At 38.4% G+C, this 20,407-nt stretch overlaps 2 protein-coding genes across 2 annotated transcripts; both read left to right on the top strand.

The window, feature by feature from the left end:
- Positions 1-8,684: 8,684 nt before the first annotated feature.
- On the top strand, positions 8,685-13,950 carry LOC138348945 (uncharacterized). The gene is made up of 9 exons (XM_069298553.1): positions 8,685-9,064; positions 9,108-9,527; positions 9,768-10,758; positions 10,802-11,295; positions 11,404-11,510; positions 11,613-11,844; positions 12,072-12,861; positions 13,115-13,276; positions 13,414-13,950. Exons 1-9 carry the CDS (start codon positions 8,685-8,687, stop codon positions 13,948-13,950), a joined length of 4,113 nt encoding a protein of 1,370 aa, XP_069154654.1.
- Positions 13,951-13,998: 48 nt separating this feature from the next.
- LOC138348944 (uncharacterized) lies at positions 13,999-14,706 on the top strand. Its single transcript, XM_069298552.1, has 2 exons — positions 13,999-14,229; positions 14,374-14,706. Exons 1-2 carry the CDS (start codon positions 13,999-14,001, stop codon positions 14,704-14,706), a joined length of 564 nt encoding a protein of 187 aa, XP_069154653.1.
- The last annotated feature ends 5,701 nt before the right edge of the window (positions 14,707-20,407 follow it).

The following is a 20,407-nucleotide window of genomic DNA, read 5'->3' as shown; positions in this document are numbered from 1 at the left end:
TCTAGAAACCTGCAAGTGAGCTAGACTTCTCATGTTCCCTGCTTTTCTACTTAACGCATCTGCCACAACGTTAGCTTTTCCCGGATGATACAAGATAGTGATATCATAGTCCTTCAGTAGTTCCATCCACCTCCTCTGTCTCAAATTCAAACCTTTCTGAGTAAAGACATACTGTAAACTACGATGATCTGTATAGACTTCACACTTAACCCCATATAGATAATGTGTCCATTGCTTTAATGCAAACACTACCGCAGCCAACTCCAAATCGTGGGTCGGATAATTACGTTCATGCACCTTTAATTGCCTCGAAGCATAAGAAATTACATTCTTCTCTTGCATTAGCACTGCACCCAAACAAGAATAGGATGCATCACAATAAACAATGAAATTCTTACCTTCCACTGGCAGGGTAAGAATTGGTGCAGTAGTCAACAAGGTCTTGAGCTTCTGAAAGCTTTCTTCACACTCGTCCGACCATACAAACGAAACACTCTGCTTAGTCAAGTTTGCCAATTGGGAAGCAACATAAGAAAATCCCTTTACAAATCGACGGTAGTAGCTAGCTAAACCGACAAAGCTCCTTACTTCTGTAACATTAGTAGGTCTTACCCAATTCTTCACTGCTTCGATCTTGGAAGGATCCACCATCACTTCATCCTTAGAAACCACATGCCCCAAGAAGGACACTGAATCTAGCCACAACTCACACTTGGAGAATTTGGCATAAAGCTTTTTCTCCCTCAACATTTCCAATACCATTCTCAAGTGCTCCTCATGTTCTTTCCTGCTCTTTGAGTATACCAGTATATCATCGATGAATACAATGACAAAGAGGTCCAGATATGGCTTAAAAATCCCGTTCATCAAGCTCATGAACGCAGCAGGGGAATTCGTAAGCCCAAAAGACATTACTAAGAACTCATAATGTCTATACCTGGTCCGAAAAGCAGTCTTTGGCACATCCGTTGCCCGTATTTTCAATTGATGATAACCAGATCTCAAATCGATTTTTGAGAAGGTAAGAGCACCTTGTAACTGATCGAACAAATCATCGATGCGAGTAAGAGGATACTTGTTCTTAACAGTTACCTTATTCAGTTGCCTGTAGTCTATGCACATCCGAAAACTTCCATCCTTCTTCTTCACAAACAACACAGGAGCACCCCAAGGAGATGCACTTGGTATAATGAAGCCTTTGCTTAACAACTCTTGAAGTTGGGCCTTTAACTCTCTTAACTCAGCGGGAGCCATTGTATTAAGGGGGGTTATGGAAATGGGGCGAGTACCCGGCTCCAGGTCAATACAGAAATCAATATCCCTATCCGGTGGCATACCAGGAAGTTCTGCAGGAAACACATCATGAAACTCACGGACTATCGAAACCGACTCAATTGAAGGTACTTGAGTAGTATCATCCCTGAGGTGTGCCAAGAAAGCTAAACAACCCTTACTAACCATTCTCTTAGCACGAAGAAAGGAGATAATACAAAATGGAGTGGAAGTGTAGTCACCCTCCCACATTAACGGATCTGTCCCAGGCTTGGACAACCTTACAGTTTTAGCATTACAGTCTAAGATTGTAAAATTTGGAGACAGCCAAGTCATACCCAGAATTACATCGAAGTCAACCATTTCTAAGATAACCAAGTCTACATGAGTATTTCTCCCCACAAAAGTCACAAGACAAGACTTATACACCTTTTCAACTATCACAGCCTCACTCACCGGAGTAGAAACACGAATAGGTATGTCAAGCAATTCACAATGTAAATTAAGACCAGTAGCAAATGAGGAAGATACATATGAAAATGTAGATCCAGGATCAAACAATACAGAAGCAATGCAATCACAGACCAAAAGATTACCTGTGATAACAGCATCAGATGTCTCCGCTTCAGACCTCCCAGGGAAAGCATAACAATGGGCCCTATAGCCTGTCTATCTGTTGCCCCTACCATGTTGTGCTGCAGTCGCTCCGGCATTCCCGCCACCCCGGTTGGTTTGTTGACCACCATTACCTTGACCAACGCGTGCTCCAGAATGGCGGCCTCTCCCATGACCACCTCTACCTCTAACTATTGGGGTTCTGTAACTCTGTTTGGGACAAAACCTCCTAATATGTCCGATCTCTCCACATCCATAACACTATCTAGATTCAAGCATAGGTCTCTGTGAGAATGACGGAGTCTGGGGATAACCCCGAAACTCAGGGAAGTGTTGACCGGTCTGCGGTGGACCCCCAGCTACAACCTGCAGTGAAGACTGAATAGGTCGGGCTGGGTAACCTCCTGAACCCTGCCCTCTGGAGTAAGAACCATTAAACTCGCCTCCCTTACGAAACTTCTTAGGTGTTGATGTCATGGTGAAGTCGTCTGGCTTCACTCCCTCCACTTCTATCACAAAATCTACCACCTCCTGAAAGGATTTTGCTGCAGTAGCTACCTCTAAGGCTGGAATATGCAAGTATGACCTCAATCCCTTCACAAAACGTCGAATCCGCTCTTGTGGAATGAAGCAAAGCTGGGTGGCATACCTGGATAATGCCCGAAACTTAGCCTCATACGCAGTAACCGACATCCTACCTTGCTCTAGGCTCAGGAACTCATCTCTCTTCCTATCCCTCAAAGTCCGGGGTATATACTTTTCCATAAACAAGCTAGAGAATGATGCCCAAGTCAGGGGTGGTGCCTGTGCTGATTGACACTCAACATACGATCGCCACCATATTTTGGCATTTCCCTGAAACTGATAGGTTACAAACTCAACACCGAATCGTTCCACTATGCCCATCTTATGTAGCAACTCATGATAATCAACCAGAAAATCATAGGCATCCTCAGATTCAGCACCCTTGAAGACTGGAGGTTTCAATTTCAAGAACTTAGTGAAAAGTTCGTGCTGATCATTCGTCATTATAGGACCTGTAGTCAATCGAGGAAACGTGCCTATTTCCAATGAGGCATCCATGCGGGGAGCCACAGCAGCTGCATGTTGTACTCCCGGAACCTGAGGTGCTGGTGCAGAAAACACTGGAGGCGTTTGGCCTTGATCGGATAACCCGCTAAGATAAGCAAGAACCTGGTTAATCATTTCTGGGGTAGGTTGGGGTGGTAATCCCTCATTCTGCACTTGTTCATCATCCCTTTCCCCACCCTCTCTTAATACTTCCTCAGTCGGTGGAGGAGTCACCGCCCTAGTACTAGCTGGGCCAGGTGCTTGTCCTCTTCCTCTAGATGAAGTCCTCCCGCGACCCCTACCACGGCATCTTGCCACTGCTCCTCTTCGAGCTACAGCCTCAGTGGCTGGTTCAGACGCATCTTGTCTTGCCGGTGTTGGTGCTGGCGTAGTTGTTGCTCTAGTTCTAACCATTTGCGAAATAGAGTGAACATGGTCAGATACCAATTTGTATCACCTAGATACCAATTGGATCCAAGTAATAGCACGAAAGAAAGAAGGAATGAAATTTTCCTAAAGTCTTATAGCCTCTCAAAGAAAAGTAAAGGTGTCCCCCTACCGTTCCTTAAGACTCTACTAGACTCGTTCTTGTGTGATGAGACCAACGAACCCTAATGCTCTGATACCAAGTATGTCACGACCAAAAATGAGCCGCGAGTGGCACCCACACTTAACCTCCTATGTGAGCGAACCAACCAATCTAAACCCCAACAATTCAATCATAATAAACAGAAAATAATGCGGAAGACTTACAACTCATTAACGAAATAAATAAATGACTTCTAAAACTCAAAACTTATTATTATCCCCAAAATCTGGTAGTCATCATCACAAGAACATTCTATCCTCAAATTACTAAATCTAAGAGTGTCTAGGAAACTAAAACAAATAAAAGAGATAGTCCTTGTCCGAACTTCAAGGACATCAAGACATGAATGTGAGAAAATCCAGTCCGACCTAGGAACAATAGCTCACCCTGAAATCTGACGTGATGAAGACTTGCTAGAGTTGCGGTTGAGTAGAAGACGACGGTACGTTTGCTTCACTCCACAAATAACAAAGAGGAAACATACAAGTAGGGGTCAGTACAAAACACAAGTACTGAGTAGGCATCATCGGCCAACTCAGAATAGAGAGCAATATATATCAAATAATAAAATAAAATCAACCATAACACTTAACAGGTGACAACAACAAGTACCATAACCATTGGGCACAACCCAAGCACATCTATGAGGACCCAAGCCTCCACACCATACTCATTTGGGAAACAGGTTCATTAAATCTGAGTATATTAGCATAATTCAAGATTCATTCTCTTTACTATCCTGGTGTCGGTACGTGACATCCGATCCACTACTACTATCCTGGTGTCGGAACATGACACCCGATCCATTAATACTATCCTGGTGTCGGAACGTGACACCCGATCCACTACTACTATCCTGGTGTCGGAACGTGACACCCGATCCATTAATACTATCCTGGTGTCGGAACGTGACACCCGATCCACTATTACTATCCTGGTGTCGGAACGTGACACCCGATCCATTAACCTCATTCTTTTAGTTCATCAAGCCTTCTTTTATACCAAGGCATCATCATTAACAAAGAGGTTTTAAGGTTTAAGATCCAACAGTCTCATCAAGCTAATTCATCAAAATTACATAATCACATCATGCAAGCACACAATTAAGTATATAGAAGACTTGATAATACTACCCTACACATATCATTCACTATTAAGAGTTTACTATGAAATAGAATAAACCATAACCTACCTCCACCGAAGAATCGTGATCAAGAAATCTGCTTCTCCAATGCTTTCCTCTTCGTTTCTCCCTCTCTCGATCGTTCATTCTCCCTCTTTTCTGTTCTTTCTATTTTTCCTTATTCAAACTCTTTTTTTTTACCCTAATTACCATATAATTAAGTATAAAAAGATGGTAAAAGTAACCCACTATTTATTCCAAGGTTGTGTCCTTTAAGACCCAAGTAATTGAATTAATAACATTAAACCACTAACTTTATAATCATAAGCAGGAATAATCCAAAACGCCCCTTAAAAACTTTTAACAGAAATCCGACACAATCAAGTTTACGCAGTCCGTGACGGCCCGTCGTGCCTGCGGCGGTCCGTCCTGCTGCTTCCGTCACAAAGTTCAGAGACTAAATTTCACTAAAGGGTTTGTGACGGTCCGTCGTGCCCACGATGGTCCGTCCTGCCATGTCGTCGCGAAGTTCAGAGAGTTGTTCTCAGTACCCAAATTTTTAGAATCTAAGTGTTTTGGAACGAGACCCCCTTGACGGTCCGTCGTGGGATCCGTTGACCCAGACAGTTATTACCAGAAATAAACTCTACTGCTCAAAACGACTAACAGGTCGTTACACTTTTGCACTTGGACTATTCAAAATTGATTTGAAATTGATAATTCAAAATTAAAAAAGAGTTACTTATTTATCAGTAATGAATTATTAATTTAACAATTTAAGTAACAATTTTAACTTTTTTTACATTCATACCCCCTTCAGGAGCGGCTCAAGTATATTAGTGGCCTAAAGCAAAAATCAAACGGGATCTTAAACTTGAATTGTTAATAACTTTTATATTTCTTCTAGTTTTCAGTTGCTATATAACCATTATTATTTTAAATTATTTTTCATGAGATATAGTACGCTACATATGTTAAATTTCTTGTAATTATTCCTTTATTTTCGTGAAAATTTTACTTTTTCTACAAATAGTATTCAATATTTGTTAAAAATTAATAACTTATAACCTACTATTATTAAAAATAAGACCCCTTAAAATTGGACACCTAAGACACATGTCTTTTTTTTAACACTGCCAAGCTACCCCTGACCCCCTTTTTAATTTTAAAGTATCATATAATTTACACACTAGCCATTTTTTTTCTCTCTCTCTCTAATATCATTGAAGAGTATGAATACACTTTGATGGTATCAAAAAGTAATCGAGCAGTGTCTTCATTGAAGGACTAGTTCTTCCTCCTTGATACCGTCAAAGTATAATATACTCTAGTGGTATCAACGAGTAATTGAGAAGTGTTTTCATTGAAGTTTCCTTCTGTCTTTCGATGAGATGATTCAATCATCCACAATATCATTACGGTATAACAACATATTGTCATGATAATATTAGGGTATGCTTCAATTTTTCAATATTTTAATTTAAAAATAATTTTAAAAGGAGTCATAATTTAGCTGTATTTTTTTAAAAAATATTGCGGAAAGAGAAAAAAATATAAAATATATATTTTACTAATTTATTAGAGTTTAATAAATAAGATTGTGACTTTAATAATTTTCTCTTAATTGTTTCTTATTTAATTTTTTTAAAAAAGAGTTCAATCATATATGATACCTATAGGGTATCAATAGAGCGACGAAGTATCATAAAGGCTTAGGCTCAATCATGTACGTTACATATGATATTAATATAGTGACAGAAAAGAGTATCACAACGAATGTATTTTCTACTAACTTATAGTTTAGAAAATAAAATTTAACTTTAATAATTTTTTCTTAATTGTTTCTGTAATCATTTAAAATTTATTAAATATAAATTTATAAAATGATTCGGATTATATTGAATTCATAAATATATTAATTCAAATAAATATTGTGGATTGATATAATTGAGTTAAATATTTAAGTCCAATAAATATGGATTTAATTAAAGTCTAAATTAATTGATTTGGGCTACATTGGATGAACCCAATTTGTTAAACCCAATCTCATCTCGTTCTAGAGCCCATCTTGGCGCCACGTGTGCAGATGATGTGGCATGCCAAGTCAAATAAGAAAGCCAATAGAATCATGACATGTGTCAAAGATGACAAGCCCACTCTATAAAGCCCAAATGCCATGTCACTTAAATCTGATTGGCTGAACGGAATCTTATTCCAATCGCAACTCCTCTATTCTAAAACTATAAATAGGGGTCCTCATAATTCAGAAGAAAAAAGAAAATTCTAAACAAGAAGCTAGAGAAACTTCGTGGTACAAACGCCATTCAATTCTCTACAAAGCTACAAGTTTAAGAATTCAAGCATTCAAGTTCAAGAACGATAAAGATCAAGACCACCGAATTCAAGAACAAGTTTTAAAGCCCTTGAATTTATATTTGAAAAGGAGAATTCAGAGGAATTATAGAGATTGTAACACTCGCATTTGAAATAATAAAATTGATTGTTGCTATAATTTTTCGTTCTTGATTATTGTTTTCTCGACGCGAATTTTATTGTCCATAAAAATTGGCACGCCCAGTGGGACCAAATCTGCCCTTCATCTTTTCTCTCTCAAATTAAATCTGAAAATCTGAAGCTACAAAGGTGGAAGAATGAGTACTTCAAGCCTCGTCTTTGAGTTTCACAAGTCTACACTCCGTCAAGCCTTGAAGCAGGGGGCATTTGTGGACATTGAAATTTTGTAGGACTCTACAAGATGCGTTCAATTCGAGTTGGGACTGTACAAATTGTGTTCAACTCAGATAAGGATTCTTGGAGGTTAATCAACCCTAAACCCTAGTTTATGCCTATATAAAGGGTACTAAATTCCTTTAAAAGACATCTCAAAAAATCCACAAAGAGATCAAGATCTCGAACACTCCACAAATTGATGGATTATTCATATATATGGGTCAAATCTAAATTATCCTAGTTCGAGAAATACTCCACTAACGGCCCTCGGATCATGGATAAATCATCTTAGGGAGTAGAATCAAGGGAGGAACAAATTTTTACTCATAATCTTGATGAATAAAATCACGTTTCTTCATATTTTATTTGTATGGTTTGTTTATTTTCCATATGTTTAAAATTTGTTGCAAACAAATTGGCACGCCCAGTGGGACAATCTCTACCTCTCATCTCAATTTTTTAAACGTCTAAGAATATCAAGATGACTTCCATGAACAACATGAACAACAACTCTCGATCAACCACCTCTAAGGTCACTAGCTCCAAGTTCTCTACTGAAGTTGAAGACATCCTTGGTGTTACCTTTGGAAGTTTTGGAGCTGTTACGAGATGCAAGGCTGCTACACTAGGACAACAAACACTTCAAGTGTCGCCTATGTCAACTCCTGTTTTTGGGTCTTCGACTCCAAAAGGAGCAAGTTCCTCCACAAATGATTTAGAAGGAGGAAGTAGTGTTGCTGAAAAGGTCAAGAAGACATTGTCTCTACTTGAGCAATCTGGTTCCAAGAACTCTACCACAAGGGAGAACTGTGATTCAACTTAGGAATCATTTCCACGTATATCACGTAACATGAGTCCACTAAAAATTAACTTACGCGACAATCCATGTTACTCTCCTGCAACTTTGATGATCATGCAAACGATAGTGACTGCTGCTTCATCTCCTGAGGAACAACTCGCAAATCTGACGAAGTTGGTTGAAGGATTGACGACGCATGTACAACACCAAGAATCACGAATTGACAAGTTGATGGACAGGATAGAAGGACTTATAGATGGAGATGCGAGCCATGCACTTGAAAGGGCATTGAAGTTCAAGAAATCGAAGATCCTGCTAAGAAAGCCCCGTTTGTTAAAGAAATGCCAGTTTCTTCTGAAGGAATGATCCCACTCGATCGCTAGAAGGAGTTTATTGAAGGAACTATCAAAGATAAGTATGAAGTCTCCACCAAGTCTTCTCATATGTACGCTAAGACATACACTGCTAGGATTGATAACTTTAAAATGTCTGCTGGTTATGAACCTCCCAAATTTCAACAATTTGAGGGAAAAGGAAATCCAAAACAACATGTCGCGCATTTAGTGGAGACATGTAATAATGCTGGAACATATGGAGACTATCTTGTCAAACAATTTGTCCGCTCTCTAAAAGGAAATGCCTTTGATTGGTACACAGATCTCGAACCTAACTCTATTGATAGTTGGGAGCAACTAGAACATGAGTTTCTCAATCGCTTCTATAGCACAAGGCGCACGAAGATCATGGTAGAACTCACGAATACTCGTCAAAGGAAGGACGAATCGGTCATAGATTTCATAAATCGATGGAGGAACGCGAGCCTAAATTGCAAGGGAAGGCTTAGTGAAGCTTCTGCAATCGAAATGTGTATTCAAGGAATGCACTAGGAGTTTCTTTATATCTTGCAGAATAAAACCAAAATCTTTTGAGGATTTAGCTACTCGCGCTCATGATATGGAGTTGAGCATGTCATCTGCCGGAAAAGATATGAATATTGTCCATGATCCTCGCAAAGGAAGGGACAAGCAGGAACCCAAGAGATGGAGCAAGTTTCTTCCCAGAAATGACAACAAAGAATCCATGAGTGTAAATGTATCACCCGTAAAGTTCACCACGAATGAGGGCGTAAAACAAAATGTGAGAATGACTTTCCAAGCACGTTCAAATCAAAAGTCGACACTAAGGGAGATGCAAGGGAAAAAGTATCCCTTCTTGGATTCTGACGTTTCTGAAATTTTTGATGAATTGCTTGATTTAAATCTCATTGACTTGCTAGAGAGTAAGCGACCCAATGAAGCTGGAAAAACTGATGACCCAAATTATTGCAAGTATCACAGACTTGTGAGTCATCCTCTTGAAAAAAGTTTTGTCTTTAAGGATAGAGTGATGCGATTGGTAAACGAAAATAAATTTATCCTTGTGATGAGAAGGCTAGTTCTAACCATATTTCTATCACGTTTGGGTCATTGGATCCAATCAAAATGTATATCTCTGAAAAGCATAAAGAAAAGCCAGTAGAAATAGGATGTTGACATAGATGGTGATGAGGGTTGGATTCTTGTAACTAGGCGAAGACGCAACAAGTCAAGCTTACGAAAAGAATTGTCCGAGCAACCGGTTAGAGGCAAAATGGTGAAGAAATCAGAGAAGCAAAAATCAATCAAGCGCCACAAAAGGGCAAAGGTTGAAGTGCATCACTACCAAAATCCTCGACGTCTTGTGACTCTAGAGGAATTCTTGCCAAGCTCGTTCGATACAAAGTCTACTCAAGGCAATGTAGAGGCATCATGTTTCAATGTGGATAAAGGACAAACAATGAAGGTGCCTCCTACTGTAAAAGAAGGAACAACGAGTGAATCCTCACCAAAAGTGTCTCCTGGGGAAGAAGAAAAAGAAACAAGGGAAATCTCAGAAATGATGTCTCTTTCATCTTCTGAAAAATCTATTGTACTTTCTTCCCAAGAAGCACATGTCTGTGATACTAAAATCACATTTACGGATAACGATATTCTATTTTGTGAAACACTACACAATCGTCCTTTGTATATGGTGGGTCATGTGCTAGAGAAGAAGATAAATAGAATCTTAATAGATGAAGGATCTGGAGTCAACATTTTGCCTATCCACACATTGAAGGAACTTGGCATGACGACTGGGGAACTAAGTGAAAGTCGTCTGTTGATACAAGGATTTAATCAAGGCGGGAAGAGGTCCATAGGCTCTATTAAATTAGAGATCCACATGGGAGATTTGCGATCAAGTGCATGGATGTATGTGATTGATGCAAAGACTTCATACAACATATTACTTGGTAGGCCTTGGGTACATGAGAATAGAATTGTCTCATCTTCTTACTATCAATGTTTGAAATATCTTGAAGGTGGAATTGAAAGAAAGATAGTTGCAGATGATAATCCTTTCACCGAAGTGGAGACACACTTTGCGGATGCGAAATTCTATATGAGAAGTTATGTTGTTAAAGGGGTCAAATCCAATGATGTCAAATCAATCAAGATTGATAATATCGTAAGTAAAAGAATTGATGCAGCTATCGAAAAGGTGAAAATTGACACTAAAGACTCTTTTCCCATTCTTAATGAAGGGAAGATTCTGTCTTCAAAGAAGAAGCAGACTTCTAGGATTTGCTATGTTCCAAAAGAGAAAAAAACAAGATCAACCATCTAACCTTGAAGAAAATGCATTAAGAGGGCTATCTCTTCCTATCAGAAGGATTGATGCAATAAACTTGTCTGCAAAGTTGCCAGAAAAGTCAGTCGTTCAAGATCAAGTTCTAGATATGGCTCTCCCTACAAAGCGCACAAGAGAAGGTTTTGATTCCAATGCCTACAAGTTATTTGTGAAGGCAGGATACAACCCTAGCGAGCCATCAGCGCTAGGGAAACTCCCATTAGAAGATACAACTAGGAAAGCGCGTGAAGGCCTAGGTTATATCCAACCGCCACCAATTTGCATTTCTATAAGAAGGGCCAGTAATAATCATATAACTTTTGAAGATGACGTCACTACTCCCAATAAAAGGCCTTCTGTCTTTGATCGACTTGGTGAAGCGACAACAAGAATTTTTGTGTTTGAGAGGTTAGGTCCTTTGAAGATGAATAACAAGAACCTGAGATGTTATTTGAAAGTTACAAAGCCTACTTCACATTTGATTTGAAAGGATCTCAGAAGTTTGATTCCTTCTAGGATGAGGCGACGAGTGGAAATTATGGTTTCCTGTAAAGAGGAACTCAAGGCAAAGCTTCATACTGTGGTTTACACCAAAGAGCGCGAGGAAGATGAAGAAAGTGTAGGTTTCTCAAATCACATTACAATCCAAAATGAGTACGATTCTTTGCCTCAAAAGAAGATTGAGAAAGAGGTAGAAGATATTGTCTAGTGTTGTCATATATCAGTCAATGACAATGATCCTGTGGAAGAGGAAGATGCTAAATATGCTCCACCCGAACTTGAAGAAGGAGTAAAGATCACAATAGATTTTTTGAAGGAAGTTAACCTTGGCACTGATGAAGATCCGAAGCCAACTTACTTGAGTGAATTTCTAGAAATTGATGAAAAAGTCGCTTACATGAATATATTCAAAGAATATAGAGATGTATTCGCTTGGAGTTACAAAGAAATGCCTGGGTTGAATCCTAGAGTAGCGGTCCATTAATTGGCAGTCAAAAATGGTTCTCGTTCAATTAAACATGCTCAAAGACGTTTTAGACCAGACTTGATTCCGTTGATAGAAAATGAAGTTAACAACTCATTGAGGCAGACTTTATTCGTGAGGTCAAATATCCTACATGGATTTCAAGTATTGTTCCTGTGAGGAAGAAGAATGGTCAAATTTGAGTTTGCGTTGACTTTAGAGATCTCAATGATGAATGCCCTAAAGATGAGTTTCCTCTTCCCATTCTAGAGTTGATGATTGATGCCACCACTGGTTATGAGGCAATGTCGTTCATAGATGGTTCTTCTGGATATAATCAAATCCGCATGTCACCAAAAGATGAAGAAGTCACTGCATTTCACACTCCAAAAGCTATTTATTGCTACAAAGTGATGCCATTTTGTTTAAAGAATGCTGGCGCTACATATCAAAGGGCTATGCAAAATATCTTTTACTTGCTCCATAAAAATGTTGAATGTTATGTTGATGATTTGGTAGTAAAGTCGAGGAAGCGGGGTGATCATTTGAAAGACATAAGGATGGTGTTTGAGTTACTCCGAAGATATCAACTAAGGATGAATCCATTGAAATGTGCCTTCGGAGTTACTTCCGGCAAGTTCCTTGGCTTTATTGTGAGACATCGAGGAATTGAAATTGATCAAGCCAAAGTCGATGCAATATCAAAGATGCCTGAACCTCGAGATATTCATGAGTTAAAAAGTCTCCAAGGAAAGTTAGCCTACTTGAGAAGGTTCATCTCAAATTTAGCGAGGAGATGTCAACCATTCAGTCATCTCATGAAGAAAGGTGCTCCTTTTAATTGGGACCAAACATGTAGCGAAGCCTATAAAAGTATCAAATCGTATCTAGCGAAACCTCCGGTTTTTGCAGCCCCTATACCTGGAAAACCATTGATACTCTACATTACAGCACAAGAAAGGTATGTAGGAGCCCTGTTAGCTCAAGAGAATAGTAAAGGCAAAGAAAATGTTCTTTATTACCTAAGTAGAACGATGACGCCAAATGAGCTAAATTATTCGCCAATTGAAAAGTTATGCTTGGCACTAGTCTTCTTAATTCAAAAGATGAAGCATTATTTTCAAGCTCATGTTGTCCGCCTTATTTCTAGAGCAAATCCATCAAGTTTATTATGTCAAAACCTGTTCTTAGTGACCGACTAGCAAGATGGTACCTCCAATTCCAACAATTTGAGATTGTGTACATCCCTCAAAATCCGTGAAGGGACAAGCACTAGCGGATTTCTTAGCAGACCATCCTATATCAAATGATTGGGAGTTAACTGATGAGTTTCCTGATGAAGATGCGATGTTGATTGAAGTTCAACCTCCTTGGAAAATGTACTTTGACGGGGTTGCACATCGCGACGGAGCTGGTGCTGGCGTGGTATTCATCACTTCACATGAAGAGATCTACCATTCTCTTTTACTCTAAAACAATGTTGCTCCAATAATGTCGCTGAATATCAAGCACTGATAGTTGGACTTGAAATGGCCGTTGACATGAAACAATTACATTTACAGGTCTTTGGTGACTCTCAATTGGTGATTAATCCGCTCTTAGGAAGTTATGAGGTAAAAGAGCCTGAATTGCGACCTTATCATGATTATGCTCACAAGTTGATAAGATGGCTTGGGGATGTAACCCTTGAACATGTGGGTCGAACAGAGAATAAGAAAGCTGATGCATTGGCTACTCTATCTTCAACGCTAACCCTTCCTAATCAAACACAAGTAACTGTCTGTCAAAAATGGATAGTACCACCATCAAATGAGGAAGAATATATTGAAAATAAACTTGATCATATCCTTGCCATTGTTGAAGCTGCGAAGGAATATTGGATACAACCCATCATTGACTACCTATGTTATGGGATACTTCCAGAAAATCCAAGAAGAAGAACTGACATACGTCGTCGTGCACCTCGTTTCCTTTACTACAAGGATACATTATATAGAAGATCATTTAAGGGTATGTTATTACGATGTTTGGTAGAGGAAGAAGCGATTCAAGCTCTGCAAGAAGCACACTCAGGATTATGTGGATCACATCAATCTTGACAAAAACTTCATTTTCACATAAAGAGGATGGGGTATTACCCGCCAACCATGGTGAAAGAATGCTTATATTATGCCAGGAAATGCGATGCTTGTCAATTTCATGCGAATTTCATTCATCAGCCACCCGAAGTATTGCACCCAACCATCGCATCTTGGCCATTTGACGCTTGGGGACTGGATATTGCAGGAACATTACCAAAGTCTTCTGGTGGACACTTGTACATCTTGGCTGCAACTGATTACTTTTCAAAATGGGCTGAAGCTGTCGCTCTTAAAGAGGTGAAGAAAGAGAATGTTGCAAATTTTATCTGAGTAAATACTATCTATCGCTTTGGCATCCCTCGCTATATAGTAACAGACAATGGCAAACCATTTGATAACAAGTTAATGAACAAGATTTGTGATCTTTTTGACTTTAAGCAGCGTAAATCTTCTATGTATCATGCTGCCGCTAATGGTCTTGCTGAAGCATTCAATAAGACTCTATGCAACCTGCTTAAGAAAGTTGTCTCCAAATCCAAACGGGATTGGCATGAAAGAATGGAAGAAGCTTTGTGGGCATATAGGACAACATATCGCACACCAACTCAAGCAACACCATATTCACTTGCTTTTGGAGTTGAAGCAGTCCTGCCACTCGAGCGTCAAATACCCTCCTTAAGACTTGTTATTCAAGAAGGGCTCACTGAGGAAGAAAATGCTCGATTGCATCTTGATGAGTTAGAAGCACTTGATGAAAAGAGGTTAGAAGCCTAACAAAACCTTGAATGTTATCAAGCTCGTCTATCTCGTGCTTTTAATAAGAAGGTTCGCTTGAGGTGCTTTCAAGTTGGAGATCAAGTTCTCGCGGTAAGAAGACCAATCATTACTTCGCACAAGTCTGGGGGAAAATTTACCTCAAAGTGGGATGGACCATATGTCATACAAGAATCATATTCAAATGGTGCTTATAAGCTTGTTGATGCTGATGGCTTAAGGATCGGTCTTATTAATGCCAAATTTCTAAAGAGATACTATCCTTGAAGGAAGATGATGCTTCTTAAGGTACGAGCCTAAACTGCAAGTCACTCCTGGCCCGCAAGAGTATAAACTGTGTACGGCACAACCACAATAAAAAATCACTCAAATCCCCAGAACTGCGTTGTGACTTGATCCTCTTTATTGAGGTACGTAGGCGCTTAGAACCATATTCTAAGTTTAGTTGCATGAGTGTCAAAAAAATATTCCCACTTCATCTATTGCATGAAAGTCAAAGCGATATATATTTTATTTTTATCTTTTGTCTCATCAAACTTAAGACTTGCACGAAGTATTGGGTCTATGGAAGGGGAAAACCCTTATAAAATATGAATCTCTTATTAGTACGGTGGAAGTCTTTAAATTAGATCAAGTATGCAAATTGGAGTCTTTATATTCTTCGAGTTTATTATTTGAAGTATCCAAATTCTCTAAGTATACAGGTTGAAGTATTCAAATACTCCAAGTATGAAGGTAAGACTTCAAGTATATAAGTAGAAGTCTCCAAATGTGTATGTAATTGAATTCCATGCCTAAAGGTGCGCGAGATTTGTCCCTTTGCACCTTAAGCTAGCTTTGTTGCGGATTATCCCTCAATAGATCTTTGAATTTCTATGTTTCAAGGTGGACAAACTTGTCCCTTTGCACCTTAAGCTAGGACTTTTCACGGATGTATACTTAAAATAATCTTTTTAATTTTTCATGCCTTAAGGTGGACGATATATGTCCCTTTTCACCATAATCTAGCTTTGTTGCGAATTTATCCTTCAACGAATCTTTAAATTTCTATGCCTTAAGGTGGGCAAACTTGTCCCTTTGCACCTTAAGGTAGAGTTCCGATGGATTTATCTTTAAAAGGATCTTTAAATTTCCATGCCTTAAGGTGGACAATATTTGTTCCTTTGCACCTTAAACTGGTCTTTTCAGGGGTTTATCCTGTCTCAAGTTGGTCAAACATTCAGGTCCTTGTAACACCTTGAGGTTATCTTCAAGGCGGGAGCGTTACATGGTATCCTATTAAAGCTTCAAGTTGGTCAAGCATTTGGGACCTTGTAACACCTTGAATTTATTTTCAAGGTGGGAGCGTTACACGGTATTTTAGTAAAGCTTCATGGTTAAGCATTAGGGAACTTTTAACACCTTGAGGTTATCTTCAAGGCGGGAGCGTTACATGGTATTCTAGTAAAGCTTCAAGTTGGTTAAGCATTCGGGACCTTGTAAAACCTTGAGGTTATTTTCAAGGCGGGAGCATTACACGGTATTCTAGTAAAGCTTCATAGTTAAACATTCGGAACCTTGTAACACCTTGAGGTTATTTTCAAGGGGGGAGCGTTACACGGTATTCTAGTAAAAACTGCAAGTTGGTTAAGCATTCGGGGCCATGGAACACCTTGATAGTATTATTTACTTATTTTGTTAAGGCATGAACGTTAAGCACATTTTTATGTGATAAATCCTTTTATTATGTAGCCTCCACAAAATATAAAATTTCTTTAGCTGATCTACAAAAAAAGAGAGAGAAGGAAATACAAGTAAAGGAGAGATTGTTACCTGTCAAGATGTTCGAGACGAGAAAGGTATTAAATCTTGAATCTTGGATGTGTTATATAACTTTATTTCTAGTTCTAAATCACCAAGTGGATTGTGATTTCGTTGTTCCTACGTCAAGACACGAGATTTTTAGTAAGCCACACAAATCTGAAAATTTTTAGCATGGCAGAATCTAGAGCTAACTTCAAAAAAATCATCTAGAAAGATTCTGAAGGTATTAAATTTTGAATTTTTGATATGTTAGAGATCGAAAAGTCTAGTTTGTGAAAATCAAACGGTTCATGATTTTGTTTATTCTACAATGAGATATGAATTTTCTACGACGAACATGTCAGGCTGTAAAAAAGTGACGAATTTTTAGCATGACAGAATCTAGAGCTAACTTCAAAAACTCATCTAGAAAGATTCAGAAGGTATTAAATTTTGAATTTTGGATATGTTAGAGATCGAAAAGTCTAGTTTTTAAAAAATTAAATGGTTCATGATTTTGATTTTTCTACAATGAGATATGAATTTTCAATGACGAACATGTCAGGCTGTAAAAAAAGTGACGAATTTTTAGCATGACAGAATCTAGAGCTAACTTCAAATATTCTGAAGGTATTAAATTTTGAATTTCGGGTATGTTAGAGATCTAAAAGTCTAGTTTCTGAAAAATCAAACGGTTCATGATTTCAATTTTTTACAATGAGATATGAATTTTCTACGACAGACATGTCAAGCTGTAAAAAAGTGACGAAAAAAAAAGAAAAGTTCCCTTGAGTATGCCTTTTTTGTCGTAGGCTCAGAATCTGTAATTGAAGATAAAACTATGGAGACAATGTATCTATTTATAGATGTCATGTGGTGGGATAAAATCATTCTCTCAGTTAAATTACAATTTCTTTTTGGCTTGGGCAATAAAACATATATATGAATATGAAATTGAGTAGGATTACAATCCCTAGTTCAATTACAATTTCTTTTTGGCTTGGGCAATAAAACGTAATATGAATATGAAATTGAGTAGGATTACAATTCGTAGTTCAATTACAATTTCTTTTTGGCTTGGGCAATAAAACATATATATGAACATGAAATTGAGTAGGATTACAATTCCTGATTGAATTATGATTTCTTTTTGGTTTGGGCAATAAACTATATATAGGAATATGAAATTGAGTAGGATATAGATTTTTAATTCAATTATAATTCATTTTTAACTAAGGTGAATTTAGTAACCGGTTAATGCTGCAAGCCTAGTCTCTAAAAGATAAAATATCTCGACAAGACTTGAAGCAGGGGGCATTTGTAATCATTTAAAATTTATTTAATATAAATTTATAAAATGATTCGGATTATATTGAATTCATAAATTTATTAATCCAAATAAATATTGTGGATTGATATAATTGAGTTAAATATTTAAGTCCAATAAATATGGATTTAATTTAAGTCTAAACTAATTGATTTGGGCTGCATTGGATGAACCCAATTTGTTAAACCCAATCTCATCTCATTCTAGAGCTCATCTTGGCGCCACGTGTGCAGATGATATGGCATGCCAAGTCAAATAAGAAAGCCAATAGAATCATGATATCTGTCAAAGATGACAAGCCCACTCCATAAAGCCAAAATGCCATGTCACTTAAATCTGTTTGGCTAAACGGAATCTTATTCCAATCACAACTCCTCTATTCTAAAACTATAAATAGGAGTCCTCATAATTTATAAAAAAAAAAAGAAAATTCTAAACAAGAAGTGTCACGACCCAAATCGGGCTGCGACTGACACCCACACTTACCCTCCTATGTGAGCGAACCAACCAATCTAAACCTTAATATTTCAATATAATATCAACAGAAAGTAATGCGGAAGACTTAAACTCATTAATAAAAACCAATTCAATAACTTCTAAAAACTCAACAACTATTATTATCCCCAAAATCTGGAAATCATCATCACAAGAACATCTATCCTCAAATTACTAAAGCTAAGAGTATCTAAGAAACTAAACATAAATAATAGCTAGTCTATGCCAGAACTTCAAGGCATCAAGACATGAAGAGGAAGATCCAGTCCAAGCTAGAAGCATTAGCTCACCCTGAAATCCAGAGTAATGAAGACTGGCTAGAGTTGCGGTTGAGTTGAAGACGATGGTATGTTTGCTGCACTCCACAAATAATCAAAAAGAAAACATACAAGTAGGGGTCAGTACAAAACACAGGTACTGAGTAGATATCATCGGCCAACTCGAAATAGAAAACAGTATATATCAGATAATATCATAAAATCAACTACAATACTCAACATGCGACATTTACAATTACCATAACCCTTGATCATAACACCAAGCTCATCAATGAGGACTCACGCCTCCTCATCATAATCATTTGGGAATTAGGTTCATTAGATTGAGTATATTAACATCTTTCAAGATTCATTATCTTTATTCTTCTCGTGTCTGTACGTGACACTCCACTCCTCATATACTATCCTGGTGTCGGAACGTGACACTCCGATCCTCATATACTATCCTGGTACCGGAACGTGGCACCCGATCCATATACTATCCTGGTGTCGGAACGTGACACTCCGATCCTCATATACTATCCTGGTACCGGAACGTGGCACCCGATCCCCTAATCTCACTACTTTCGTTCATCAAGCCTTCTTTTATACTAAGGCATCATCATTAACAAAGTAGATTAGGGTTTCTTTTTCAAGATTTAGGATTCAATAGCTTCATCATGCTTATTTTATCACCATTATATAATCACAACATGCAAACACATAATTAAGCATATAGAAGGGTTTACAACACTACCCAATACATATCATTCGCTATTAAGAGTTTACTACGAATAGCATAAAAACCATAACCTACCTCCACCGAAGATTAGAAATCAAGCAAGCAAGTTCCCAAAGCTTTGTTCTTCTTCTCGTCTCTCCTCTTTCTCGTTCGATCCCCTCTCTCTCTTTCTGTTCTTTTCTTTTTATTATTCAAACCCTCTTTCTTTTACCCTAATTAGCATATAATTAAGAATAAAATATGGCAATAATAACCCACCAATTTACTCAAGGTGACCTCTTTTATCCCCAAAGTAATTAGACTTATTAACATTAACCCACTAACTTTATAATTAAAGCCGGAATAGTCCAAAACGCCCCTTAAATTACTTAACAGAAATCCGAACCAGTCTGGGATTACGCAGCCTGTGACGGGCCGTCGTGCCTGCGACGGTCCGTCCTGCTGCTCCGTCACAGAGTTCAGAGACTCAATTCTCTGAAGAGTCTGTGACGGTCCGTCACGCCTGTGACGGTCCGTCCTGCTATTCCGTTACGAATTTCAGAGAGTCAATTTCAGTACCCATTTTTCAGAATTTCTAAGTGTTTTGAAACGAGACCCCTCGACGGTCCGTCGTGCTCATGACGGTCCGTCGTGGGTTCCGTCGTCTCAGCCTGTTTTTCCAGAAATAAAATCTGCTGCTCAAAACGACTAAACAGGTCGTTACAATAGATACCAATTTACCCATCGTTCATCCCCGAATGATCACAAGAAGGAAAATAAGGGCGAAAAGGAGTACCTGAATCTGTAAACAGGTGTGGGTATCTTTCTCGCATATAAGCCTCTTTCTCCCAAGTGGCTTCTTCGACTGGTCGATTCTTCCATTGAACTTTGATTGATGCAATCTCCCTTGATCTCAACCTGCGAATTTCTCTATCTAGAATGGCAACAGGCTCCTCCTTATAAGTCAAATTCTCATCAAGAAGAACCGAATCCCAACGAATGATGTAGTTTCCATCCCCATGGTATCTTTTCAACATGGACACATGAAATACTGGGTGCACTCCGGATAGTCCTGGGGGCAACGCTAATTCATAAGCCACCTTCCCTACTCGCTTAAGT

The sequence above is a fragment of the Solanum lycopersicum genome, chromosome 5 (genome assembly GCF_036512215.1).
Source record: "Solanum lycopersicum chromosome 5, SLM_r2.1".
Classification (NCBI taxonomy): Eukaryota; Viridiplantae; Streptophyta; class Magnoliopsida; order Solanales; family Solanaceae; genus Solanum; species Solanum lycopersicum.
This window is presented reverse-complemented; position numbering and strand designations above follow the sequence as displayed.

Excerpts from the sequence above, each read along its gene's own strand:
- LOC138348945 (XM_069298553.1), top strand. The coding sequence starts at position 8,685 with ATGTCTGCTGGTTATGAACCTCCCAAATTTCAACAATTTGAGGGAAAA. Across the intron at positions 9,065-9,107 it reads GAAGCTTCTGCAATCGAAAT|AATAAAACCAAAATCTTTTG; the intron begins GTGTATTCAAGG and ends TATATCTTGCAG. Across the intron at positions 11,296-11,403 it reads AGAATTTTTGTGTTTGAGAG|GATGAGGCGACGAGTGGAAA; the intron begins GTTAGGTCCTTT and ends GATTCCTTCTAG.
- LOC138348944 (XM_069298552.1), top strand. The coding sequence starts at position 13,999 with ATGGTGAAAGAATGCTTATATTATGCCAGGAAATGCGATGCTTGTCAA. Across the intron at positions 14,230-14,373 it reads AAGCTGTCGCTCTTAAAGAG|CGTAAATCTTCTATGTATCA; the intron begins GTGAAGAAAGAG and ends GACTTTAAGCAG.